General features: G+C 41.1%; 1 protein-coding gene across 2 annotated transcripts in view; it reads left to right on the forward strand.

Moving 5' to 3' along the window:
- The window catches only part of nsmfb (NMDA receptor synaptonuclear signaling and neuronal migration factor b), a 58,578-nt gene that overhangs the window by 14,699 nt on the left and 30,201 nt on the right, over window positions 1–13,678 (forward strand). The window contains exons 2-5 of one of the 2 annotated variants that reach the window (XM_084359844.1): window positions 5,432–5,493; window positions 6,796–7,560; window positions 7,830–7,902; window positions 11,637–11,705. In XM_084359844.1, the coding sequence (XP_084215970.1) occupies window positions 5,432–5,493; window positions 6,796–7,560; window positions 7,830–7,902; window positions 11,637–11,705 (969 nt within the window). The remainder of the gene's footprint in view (window positions 1–5,431; window positions 5,494–6,795; window positions 7,561–7,829; window positions 7,903–11,636; window positions 11,706–13,678) is intronic. The other variant, XM_084359845.1, reaches the window with a different exon arrangement.

The following is a 13,678-nucleotide window of genomic DNA, read 5'->3' on the forward strand; positions in this document are numbered from 1 at the left end:
ATATGAAGCAGGCTTGTATTGGAGGAAAGCTTTTATTTGTAATTCCCTCTGATAAGGTTCCGTATATTATGTCATTGATACGAACCCTTGTTTAGATCTACTCCTGTTTGCTTTGTTGAAGTTACTGCATTATGCTGCTAAAACAAACTCATGAAGCCATACAGATGAGTGACATGCTTAAAGAAAAATACTGCAATTATGTAGACAGATATTGCGATTGTGATTTGATTTATGATACATGGGAATGATCATTTATGCATCATGCATCGTTTTCCTTTTTACTGAAAAAACTATTATAATGATCATGATGTGACATTTGTTGGGGTCTGTACCAGACAAACCTATACTGTACTTCATTATAATTTTTGTCACAAAGTTTATCTTTATAAAAAAAACTAAAGCTTCTGTGATTTCGATATTACTTATTGTAAACAGGAATAGATGTAGATCAATGTTTTTCTTAATTTAAATCACAGCACATGCAAGAAATAACAATAACCTCAATTGTTTTAAAAACATATTACAATGGAGGATGTTTAAAGTGCTTGCCAAACTCAAATAAATGAATCAACTTCAAATATTATTTTGAATCAAAATCAAAAATGATCATTTATTCACACCTAAGAATGATTGATGATCTTGATAAGACTTCCATATGCTCTTCCATTCAAATTCAGTCTCTGTTTTCTGTGCTTTGTCCTCTGTGAACTGTGGCGTGTTTTGACATCCCATGTTTTCAGTGCAGCATTGGGAATTTATTTTAGAACAGAGCATGGAGTCAAGCAGATAGATGATTGCATTTTCTTCTTGTGCCCTCCCTCCTCCTGCTCTCCCATCATCCAGGCTGGGAGGGGAGTTTTGCTGCTGCACGTGCCGCCTCATTTAATTACTCAGAGTGTCGTAGCACGGAGGCGTATAGACTACAGCAACAACACAGCAATTCCATTTCACAGCAGCTCCCCTGAGATTTAGCCCAGTGCATAAGAAAATGTATTGTGTGTGTGTATGTGTGTGCCCTATTTATTTTTCTGCATGCTGCTCCATGCAGCAGCAGGAATGCTAAGTCGCAGTGAGTGATTGGCTTGCGTGTGTGTGTATGGCCTATATATTTTATGATGTATACTATAAGGTGCTCATTTGGCCTATATCCTTATGACATGTGTACTGATTATAACATTAATTATTATGTGGGTGTTTCAGTATGAGAAATCTGTATCTGACCATAAAACTAACCATTATACTGTACACTGTAGTACAACTGCTGGTTTTACTTAAATTGTTCCACAATATAAGGAGTCTGTTCTAACTAGTGTTGGACATTATTATTCAAAGATAAAAGGAAAGTGTTGTCCATCCGTCTCATACTTGCAATATCTCCAGAACATCTCAAGGGAATTTCTTGAAATGTGGCACAAATATCAACTTAAACTCAAGTAGGAACTGATTAAAATTTGTTGGTCAAAGATCAAAGGTCAAGGTCATGGTGAACTCACAAAACACATTTTTGGCCGCAACTCAATAATATGTATGCTAATTTTGACAAAATTGCACACAAATGTCTAAAAGCATAAAATGATAAAGTGATGGCACTTTATATCCAAAAGGTCAATGGTCAGCTACACTTTGACATCATAATGTTTTGCAAAAACATGTTTGTGATCCTTATTCAGTGCCATAACTTAGGAACAGAGGGCATTGTCATTAGCCAATGTGAGTGGCACATGCGTGAACGTGTCCAGCATCTTGGACGGTTTGGTACGACAACACCAGGAGACAGTTTCTGCAGAGACCAATGAACTGAGCAAAAGAGCAACGGATCCTTCATGTTTCAAATTTAAAGTGGGCTTGTTAATTTATATCAACTAATGCATTGAGTAACATGCAAGAAACTCACCCACCATAAAAGTTGCTGTCTGTAGCCCCCGGTGTCATGGCCGGTGTTTACGCTCTGCTTCGGCTCATTGTAGTATGAATTGAATGGCGTGTGGCTTCATACGACCAGTACAGATGCAGGGTAACTCGATAGTGAGTGGATCTGCTGCTGGAACTGTAAATGTAACTGATCATTATGTAAGAGAGAACATTATGTTTTACAAACCAGAGACGTTCTGCCACATTCTGCACAACATGCCAGTTCCACACTGTTCCTGCCAGTATGTGTACTTTGTATACATGCCTGCCTTTATTTCCTGGCTTTATTGCTGGTACGTGCAATGTCACAAGCCTGTATCTGGCCTGTCAGCTGTGCAGGGGAGGCAAGCTGTAGTTGTTTTCCAGTCCTCTGCTCACTATGCAAGAATACCCTGGTGAGAGGCAGCTGTTAAAGAACATTCATTCAGATGGAAAGACAGGTATGCTGACAACAGCAGGTTGTCCAGGGATTCCGATACCGGGGCTTTGGGTATCGGCCAATACCAAGTACTGATCCAATACCTGTGCATGTTAAAAAAGAAAAAAAAAACCTGTATGGATTTGATATGATTGCTATAATTGTTGTAGATAAATAATACTTCCTTTAAAAACTGTTAAAGTGCAGCCACTTTTTCAGTAGAACAGTTTAAAACAGTAGTGCAACAGCAGCTTAAATAAAACTAGGAATAAACAATTCCCTTAAAACTTACTCACAGAACTCGTTTGCTTGTAGCACATTGAAGGGCTAACGTTGACTGTGTTCACCCAGTGTGCAGACTCAGACAAAGACATGGGGCAACATCGGAGGTCCAAATGTCATCAGTAAAGCTGATTGCCTACATGAAATGTGTTCCCTCACTGTCTCATAAAGTTTGTGGAGAGCAGTTTCGTCGTGCTCTTTCTTGCGATGCACCTTCAAATGCTTTATAAGGTTGCTGGTGTTGATATTGGTAACACTCCACCCTTTGAAATTTCAGCCTTGCATACTGAATGTGTCGCTGTTTTACTGGGGGGGTTATAGAGTTATTAGAGTAAAATATTGCCAAAAAGCTGACATGTTGCCAGCTCCATCTGACTCCTCTACCATGTAATTTAGAAACGGGACTGTGCTACTTCCCAGTTAGCGCCGTTAGCTCTTCTTAACGTTACACACTGGAAATCACCTTCTTCTTTGCCGCTCTAAAAACAGTAGTTGCCAGGGGCAGTGCAGCGCAACTTCCTGTGTTGGTTTTTAGACGAAGAAGAAATAGATTTCCGGTGTGTAACATTAAGCAGAGCTAATGGAGCTAACTGGGAAGTAGCAGGATTCCGTTTCAAAATTACGTGGTATGAGATCGGTACATAGACTCACGTACTTGCCGATACTGATACCTGCATTTTCGTCAGTATCTGCGGCATTTCGATACTGGTATCAGAATCGGAACAACTTTATATTTTTGCTGAGAACCATGCGCATGTCACGGTAAAAACAGCCAAGACTCTGAATCTCTAGATGAAGCGACGCAGCAGCCTTACGTGACACACGTGTGAGAAGCGTTACTCATGCATCCTTGTGTGGCTGGTTGATCCTGTTAACATGGACGCTGAATTGAAACGCGAGAGGTAATGCCAGGCAGCGCATCCTGTGTGTCCAGCCTGTAAAATGACGACATCACTCACAGAGAGAAATATAATAATAGAAAAATGAACACAATTACAAACTAATTAAAACAGCTCAATACAAAGTATAAGACATCATCTTAACACACAAGGCCCGCTCACTCTCCTGAGATGTCTGACTGAAGCTGCATGAGGCCCTCACTTGGTCGCTCACTCACTACTCGCTCTCAGTGCTGCAGTGTGTGTTGCTCAACCAAGCTCACTACGGTCTGTTGCTTCGCTCTGCTCTCTGTCTGATGTCATAGAAAGAATTCCTAATATACATTTTGTTTGCCTCAAAAAGATGATTATTCATTCATTAAATGCTTACAACCTCCTTTTTTAAAGATAAACCACAAACAACTTCAGCCTGTGTGCACTGGTTATTGTCCGATAGCTGCACTCCCACGCAGTTGCGTTCTGGTGTTTTTCTCCTGTCAACATCACGTTATTGATTAACATTTAGAAAATACATTTTTGACATTTGTTAATCAATTCAGAAGTGAAGGAGAAAGAGAGAGAGAGAGAGTGTGTGAAAGAGAGATATGCTCTCTTGAGCTTTTAGTGTGATTGAGTAGGGACTTGGAGTGGGTGGCACTCGTTGATTTAGTGCAGCAGGAGCAAGCGAGTGACTGGATGTCCTGATACTCGGCTGCCAACAGTTGTAGGAGTGCTTCACTGCGAGCCTCCTGGAAAAGTGTGAGGCTTGGAAACCAAGTTGACACAGCAATCAAATATTGTAATAACAACTTCCCCCTCCCACAGGAGCCCAAAAAAAGTTCCTCCAGCACACAATAATAGAAGCAGGAACAGCTGTAAAACAGTGGATTCATATTTTTGAGCATCACAGCCCCCGTAAAGTGATTCAGAATTTGATCCATAGAGTCTGATAACATTTGTAATGTCTTAAGGAGCCTTTTATTTAATTCTGCTCATGTTGGGGAGGGCTGAACTGAAAAGCTGGCTCAGCTGGAGAAGGTCTCTGGTGCGCATGTTCTATGGGTGCTGGGGCAGGAGGGCTCTCGGTATCTGACTCGAGTGACTTGAAAACCGACTCTCTTAGGTGAAGATAATGAGAGTCGAGTCAGGAAAAAGAGTCGAGTTTACCACCTCTACTGTCCAGTAGATGGAGGGGGGTGGTCATTTTTAGGGTTCAAGTCCCAAAGGTACAGAACGATTCTGTCTTTTTTTTAAAAATGATTTGTTGTTTGCTGCAGCAGCTCAAATTGCTCTGAGCTGGATTGAGCTAGAGACATGAAACAAAGTCGTATAACTGTAAATTATATGCAAGTGCTTCCCAGTTGCTAGATGGTGGTGCTCTAATCAAGGCCCAAAAATGCAATATTGGAAGGGCCACACCCCTCACACCATAAATCTGATGGTCTTGAAAGGTCTTGAAAAAAGTCCAGCTGAACAAAAAAAGCCTGTTGGACCAGAAAACCCGGCACTGGTAAAGAAGCAGAGGAGGAAAAACAAGGAGAAACTGCACTAAATGGGTGAAATCATAAATGCTACAGCGACAGACTCAAGGGGCTTTCCCTTTCCTTTTCCATTTCTGTTTGGCACTGATCCGCTTGCCTGAACAGCCAGGCAAGTCACTCTGACTTCTTTCACCTACACTTCATGTCAACGCCACACGAAACAGATCAATGATTTATTTTTGCCTCTTACAGCCTTCTGTGGGGGTGTAAACTACTTTACTGGTAGTATGTAATGACAGTCACCAATAAAGATGCAAGCCAGACAGCTCAGACAGATTTTATATAGAAAGATTCCTGTGAAATCTTGACTCTTTGTGTGTCTCTTCTCTGTGTTTGACAATAGTAGTTACAGTATACAGTCAGGCTGAAGGTTAACCGCTGCACTTTTTGTGTCTCTACAGCGCAGCCAGAGCATTCGGAGAGTATCTGTCCAATACCAATCCAGAGAACCGCAACGGAGCAGGTAGGTGGCACATACACACAGACACTACCACACACACACACACACACACACACACACACACACACACACACGGGAAAAAATCATTATCTAGCAACTCACACTATCAGCAAGGAACACTAAAACCAGGTAATAAACATCCTACATCACAGCATACTAGTACATTTCTGCTGCTTGATGCAGTGAGACCTAACATCCAAAAAAATAAATTCAAATCGGAAAAAAAATATATATATATATATTTTTCAGTTTTTTAAAAATAAATGAATGCAGAAATAAATTAAATTAGAATACATACTGATTAACCTTACATCAGGAGGAAAAACAAATCATCTACACCAGGACTATTAATGAGATGCAGGCTGGATTTACATTCAGATGCATGTTACAAACTTGTTTTTGTCAGTTATAAAGCTTCCATTATATCAAACTTACAGCCACTGTCTTTATTTTAGCAGTAAAAATCAATTTCATGCACTGCTGAAGGCACCTGCCTTATAACCAGTTCATGAGATAGTAAATAGCAAGGACTTAGACAGCATTAAAACAGCATCATGTTACAATCAAATCAGTCTATTTCAGTCGAATAACCACGATAAAACAAGAAAGGTTTCTGAATGAGCTATTTGAAGTTAAATTAGGTCTAGTTAGTTACTTATTGTTCAGATTGAGACCGAGCTAAATGCCCTGCCACCTGACAGTTAGTCTGTATTCTAGCTGGATAGGAGAGCTGACTGTCTCCAGCATGGTCCCAGTGAGCCAGCATGCAATCTAATCAGTTCACCAACCAGCCCTGTCACTATGTGACAAAGCACAGATTAACTTTACCAACATCAAAGTATAGATAAATCAAAAGATAGTGTTGAAAAGAAAAAACGTATTATCTATCACTACAAAAATGATATCCCATTTGTGTTTATCCACAGCACAAACGTTCCCATTCCAATGAGTTTACACTTTACAAACTGCTTACTGTGTGAGTAGGAACTTCAATTCTTCCATAACCATTCTGGATGCCAAAGACCCTCATGCACTGTACCAACTCATCAATCTTTCATAATTTCTCTCATTGTTTTTTTCTATGACTCAGCCAGCTCTCTGCTTTCCACTCTTGTCCTCCCAAAAGTTTTGTTGGCTCACAAGTGTTTACTACTCCACTGCCAAAGCTACATCCCACAACGCAGCAAACAATCTCTATGTTCATTCATATTTACTGTACGTTTTAGCTTAGGTAAAATTAATACATTATGGACAACATGATTTATCAGCAGTTCTCTCCTCCTTTTCTGCCCTATTTCTGTCCAGATCATCTACTGTCTGACACCTTCCCCGGCCAGGATTGCGACTCCCCAGACGTCAGCCACTTGCATTACAACAATCTGCCACCACAGAGCCGCTGTTTGCCCATAGCTAATCCCAATCTGCCTAGCCAAACCAATCCCAGTGCTCATCCACAGAGTCAGACTCAAGTCAACACCCTCCAGGCTCAAGCACCTTTGGGCCCCTCCAAACGTCGACTGTCTGTTGAGCGCAGCCTTTCCACAGAGGAACCACCAGGTGCCAGAGTTACAGAGGGGAGCGTAGTTGTGAAGCCAGCCAAGGTGTACACAATTACCAGGGAAGCAGGGATGACCCTTGGGGACAATGGCAGCGAGGAGAGCCTTGAGCTGGAGGTGCTGAAAGGCTCCAGGGAGAAACCTCTGTCCCAGGCCTCCGCCAACCACAACCCGTCCTGCACCAGCCAGCCTTCCACCGCAGCACCTCGCAATAGCCATCACCGTAGTAGCCATCACCGCAGCAACCATCACCATGCCCACCAGCATCACAGAGGCCAGCCGTCATCATCACAGCCACTGCAGAGCTCAGAGAGTGCCAGTAACATCCGGGACTGGGGGATGAGGAGAGGGGGGTCACGAGATGATCACACCCCGGACTGTGTGACCTGCATTCGGGCGCCGTGTCAAAGCCAGCGCTCCCTGGACCTGGACACCTCACCATGGGATGGAGGGAAGCACCGCAAGAAACTGGAGAGGATGTACAGCGAGGACAGAGCCTCAACAGATGACAGGGGTAAAGTGTATTTGTCATATCAATGGCTTTGTGGTTCATGTGTTCACCTACGCTGCAATTTCTAAAGTAACATTTTGAAAAATATTGATAAGACGTAAGTTACCCTGAGCTGCACGTGAATAAAGCGAGGTGTATTTCACCCGGTTCACCCTCAAATGTTTCACTTCATCTTCATCTTGTATTCACTAGCAGCCTGCTCTAGCTGTCAGGCCTGTTTAAATATCCTGCTGGCTGACAACACGCCTTCCTTTTGTTTTCTGTATCTGCAGAGGACAATCCTAATAGCTGGTTCCCCAAAGAGAATATGTTCAGCTTTCAGACAGCCACCACCACCATGCAGGCGTGAGTATGGCATAGACATCCATGTTCACTCCCACTCTGTACATCACTGTGTCTTGCTGCACCACCACTGGGTTGGCAGGAAATGGATCGGACTGATCTTTCCAAGATTAACAACACAAATGTAGTGTTGTACTACAAAATCTTAATGAGTCTTTACACATTTGTACTTGTTGGTGTCACCAACATAAAGAGCCAGTTCAACTTGTTATAATAAAGTATTCACTAGTCATAGCTCTCCACTTCTGTTATGGTGCAAATGAAAGTGACAACAGGTGCAATGGAGAGACAAAAGCAAGACAACTCCCAAAAAGGGAAAGGTTTTACATGTGTTGGCCACAGACAGTTGCTCTCTCCTCATCCTTCCTGACTGATTCTTCTCTAGTTCTGTGTTCTGATAGTGTCCATATCAGTACTGGGTGCTAAAATGCTCGTCTCGTTTTTTTGTTGTTTTTTTAAAAAAGAAAAACTGTTTCCAAAAATACTTGAAACTCTGAAATGGGCCTTGGAGAGAATGTTGGTCAGTTCAGACACACACACACACACACACACACACACACACACACACACACACACAGAAAGTGCCCTCCACTCTTTGTGACCAGTTAATTATCACCTATCACCCAGATCTTATAATTATGACCCTCAAACAGACAAAGCTCACCCACCATAATCTTTCCCCTCGTCTCTCCCACGCTCCCTCTTCAGTCTTTTCTCTCTTTATGCCAGTGTTTCTTTCTTTGTTTCTTTCTTTGTTTCTTTCTCTCTCTTTCCATGTCGCCATTATGGTCAAATGAATACAGGGGCCTGACACTAGTGTGTTTCACCTCTAATATGACGGGTTTGTTACAGTTTGTAAGTGAGCAGGTAGGTATGTGCATTATCATCTGTCCTGTAGCGAGCCTCACTTCTTTCAGTGGTTATGTCTTAATTAGACGGACAAAGATTCTCTTCTTGCTTTCTGACATTTTAAGTTTATAGTCAGGACCTTTCCAGTCAAGGTGAGTTGTTTTGCTCACTGTATCCTCTGTGAAAGTGAGAACTGCGACATGAAGCAGTCTCTGATGTGTACTTGTGTGGAGCATGTGGCTGGCCCTGTTTCTAACTTCTCTTTCATTTTGTGCTCTTCTCTTCCTGTACTCTCAATGTGGCGGTCATCCAAACCGTGACTGTAGAATATCGTGAGTAACTGTTTCAGCCTCCCCCACTGTTCTTCATTTCATTTATTTATTTATTTATAAGGATAACACATTTATCGACATTACTGGAAATGTGCCAGTGTTAGCCATCTGGCTAATTCTTAAATGCACTCCCTTCTTCACATTCTGTCAGTTAGCATGTCTTCAGCCCTTTTCCTCTTTTGGCTTTCTGCTATTTAGTCTGCTGTGTCCTTTATACCCCTTCAGAAGTATTGGTGTACCTCATATGAATAGTGACACTTGCTTAATTGAAACATTTTTTCATGTATTACATAGCAACACAGTGCAACGGCGATGACTTAGTACACACACACTTATTGTCTGTCTAAAACCATTAGCTTACGCAACCATCATGAAAAGCATATTAGCCAAAGCAAAGCATCGCCCCAAGCAAAGCTACTTTCTTTGTGTTTAAATCCAAAGATAGACATAGATCACGCTGATGGATAAGACATATAACAAAGTGCATTCACTGGCATCAGTGTTGTGTTTAGCTCTATGAAAGAGAGTAGTCTCATTACATAAAAACAGACACGTAGAACAGGACTAGATGGGACTGAAGAATTATTCATTTTGAAATCAAAAGTGCAGTTAAGTGCATATTTTAAATCACTAGAGCTGAGGTGTAAAATGAAGTATTATTGTCCTTAACAAGCTGTGATAGGTGAAAGTCTTTCAGGTGACTGTAAGCGTTTCACTAGCTGATAGCTGAATTTACTAAGCTGTACCTAATTAATGTAATTCTCTGAGTCTAGAGCAGATGTGTGCACTAATAACTCTCTCCATCATCCTGAGAGCAAATGGATTTAGATTGTATGCTATACACAACATGAATCTGTGAACATGAGGGCAAAGTGAAAGGAGTTGGTCCCCTGGTGGAGCAGGTGGAGGTGTGCAGCTCACTGTGGCTGCTCCTTGTTCATTCATTACTCTGTGCAGTGTTTGAAACTGATCTGTTTTGGCCACTGTCTTGTTTCATAAATGCATTTTTGATGCGCAATAGCATAAGCTAACCGACAAACTCAATACTTCAATACTTCATGATAAAACTTCACTTGAGTTTCACCATTTAAATGCTTTTAATGAGTAGCTGCAGCAGTGGAACATTAGTAGTTTGCATTAGGAGTAACCTAATACAGAATTTTTTCCAGGAAAGTCGAGACCTGCACCCAGCTCGTAATACTGCGAATATATAATATTGCCATTAGTGGGCCAGCGGCTTAATCACCTTTGGGTTACCTCATTCTGTGATAATGACTTAACATTTACTTAAATGAAAATCTGTAAGATTATCACTATAAATGAGAATTGTGAAAGAAAAATATATTTTTTGAAATATTATATTTAAATATTTTATTTTTTAATAAATTAAATGATCAAACAGGATTTTTTCCTAAATGCTAACCAGCCTACACTGTAGCCTAAATGTCCCTGGTTAAATCTGCTGTGTCAGGAATAAAGCCCTCCACTTTAGGAGTTTCTGTTGATGGCAGATGGTGGAAGGAGTGACAGGCCGAGAAGAGTCACTTCCAGCATGTTCATCTTTTCAGGGAGAGGGAACAGAAATTGATGGAGGGGAAGAAACGATGTAATAGCAGTGCAGAAGCAGAGCTATGAGCTTCTGGATTATAAGCAATGAGACTCCGGTGACTGAGGCCCATTGTTTATCATCCCTGAATTCATCAGCTGTCTGTCTGTTTGTCAGTCAAAACCAGACTGCAGGACATGACCTCATTTCTGACATACGTTTTCACAGATGATTCTCATTTTGTCTGACATTCTGTCAAAACCATTATGTCCTCTTTGTGAAAGGCACACCCAAGATGACCAACACACCAACAGGATGAGAAATAATAGACATCAAGACAGAAACACATAAAAATGATGGTTTAAAAATAATTTTGAATTAAATTATAATAAAGAAGATAACAATCAGTCAGTAGTTCTGGGATGGCTAATACTGGTAACTCACATTGGACGACCAGATTTCCTGGCTTCTCCTCAGTGTCTACTTGTAGATCCCTATCTTGTTTTGCGGCCGTTGTGTGTGTGTGTGTGTGTGTGTGTGTGTGTGTGTGTGTGTGTGTGTGTGTTTGCTACTTGAAAATATCCACACTGTTTTTCTCCCCCTGGTGAATAGTACTTCCCTGTGCTGCTAACTCTTACCACTTAACAAATCTGACCTAACCCCTCACTAACCCTTAATGACTAAAGATCCCTTTATCTGTCGCCCCATCCCACCCTGACTGGAACTTTATTCATGCCCGAACCCAAATAGACCCAAAGGACTTAAATCTGGTCAATTTCTCTCTCCTTCGTTGCATTTCAGTCAGCCCTGTTCCAAAAAACTATTGCTCAAAACCAAAAGTATAAGAACCACAAGGGAAACAATTTAGATCTGATGAGTTCTGTAAAAGTTATTCAGCCCCTGGGTCAGTTTGGGTTCAGACAAAGACTCTTTGTTGGTAGGATCAGGACAGCTGAAACATTAGATTAAATTTCCCCATAAAACCACTTAATGCTTTGACGTCCTGGCAGGGCTTTCCGTGGCAATGCTGAGAGAAAGAGGCGGAAAAGAGAGCAGGAGGCAGCCATCATGATGGAGAGGTACCGTGTCCTGGCTGTCCCGTCCTGTATTGTGCAAACCTCCCTGTTACACTCCCTTTATATTGCAAAGAAATACCCTTATTGACTAGTCTCATCATCAGTCTGAGATTTGAAAACCTTTTTTTGTTACTGATCTCTTGTCGTTTAACCTATCTCTATGTCTACTGTAAATTTTAAACTGTGACTTGGTCCTGTATTTCCCTTAAATACAGAGAGAGCCAGGCTTTCTACTGTCATTGAAAGTCAACACTTCCAGCACAGATGTTTCAGAATAAAAGCCTTCCAGCAGATCATAATCCATCCCGTTGCTGGCATGCTTTTCATTTGAAACTTGCCAAAGTTTTAGTGTAATATTTAGTTTTATTGACAGTAATTTCACATCTCAACATCTGACACTGTTGCACTCACTGAATTAGTGCTGTGAAAATGTGCATCCTCGTGAATTTACCCTGTGTGCTAAAGTACAGGTAATTCCACCACTCCTTAATGTTTTATACCTGCACTTTATAAGCAACCTGACATGGCCATTATTCAAACAACAGCTTTATGTTGGGCATTTATGTGGAATTTAATGTACATGCACCATTCACCAGCCTGGGACTGGACAGCCTTCTGCACAATCCCCTGTCACAACAATCCCACTTTTAATCTATGGGTGTAAATCATCTCCTGACAGCCTTTTTTTTTACCTTCTAGTAGCGTGTTGACAAGGAAAGCAAAAGGAATTTTCCAGTTATATTACTCCGTGTGTTCAGCCTGTTACTGTATATTAGCTGTAAGCTAGCGAGCCAGGGCAGGGATTGAGGGTTTGTGAGTGATTTTGTGGGTTTTTGTCCAGTTCAGCCTCTGACTAAACTCAGTCATCAGACTGGTTCTTTCTGTAATTTCTCTCTAGCCTCTCCTCTTTCCCTAGTACATTTCTCCTCCAGTCAGATTTCAACATGAACGAAGAGGGACAAATTACAGTACATTACAACACCTGATAGTGGAGGTGGCTCGCTGCCATAGGAAGGGGGTGCTGGAAATATTGTTCAACTTTACTAATGCATTGTTATTCCTGATCAATATATGAATAATCAACAAATAGTCTAGTTTAATAATTTGTTTTTATTACTTCTAGTAGACAGCAAGGAATAATTGTGTAGTGTGTGTTTAAGGTCAGGATGACTTCACTGGAAAGTGATGGACAAGGGGATATTATGGAAAGACAGGTGTGTAACCTTGAAAGAGGGGAGGTATTGGTGTCCAAGGTAACTGGTATGAAAATGTCATAGCTCCCACATGGATACAAATAAATATTATGTACAGTAAGAATGATGTACTGGTACTGAGTACATGAAGGATGACATAATGGTGTATGAAGTTGGGAGGATGTTTTGCCATAACTTTAGTTCATTCCCGTGACCCAACTTGGTTTTGTTGTGCATTTTGTAAGCAGAATAATAGAATAACAAATTGTGGCGTAATTATATCAATACTGAATAAAAACAGGAAGGCAAGTGAAATCTAATAGAGAACCATCCTCCTTCCCTTAAAATCAGTGGTATCGTCACATTTTGCCCCCTGACATCACACATAACTCAAACAAACTGTGCTGAAGGGAGCATGGATGTAGGTTACTAAAATGACTGATTTTGACTATGTAGTTTGGTTGGTTGGACAGAGCGATATTTGGCTCATATATAACAGTAATTTCCCATTACAAAAGGCTGTCTGATAGCAAGGTAAATAATTGAAATATAAGGTACACTTGATTTTTTTAGGTGGACCTTTTTTATAAGTGGCTCAAATACATGAAGGCGATAACCCCGTCCACAGCAGTTCATTATTCTGCATTGCTAACTGGGGGCATGCTGACCATCTACTCCAGGTGCTACACTGACTATAGAACCTCATACAACCACACTTCGAATGACCCAAACTATGTAATAGGGTATAATAACTGGTTCTGTATAACGTGTGAGTTTTGATAG

This window comes from Pagrus pagrus, assembly GCF_965226575.1.
Source record: "Pagrus pagrus genome assembly, chromosome: 8".
Classification (NCBI taxonomy): Eukaryota; Metazoa; Chordata; class Actinopteri; order Spariformes; family Sparidae; genus Pagrus; species Pagrus pagrus.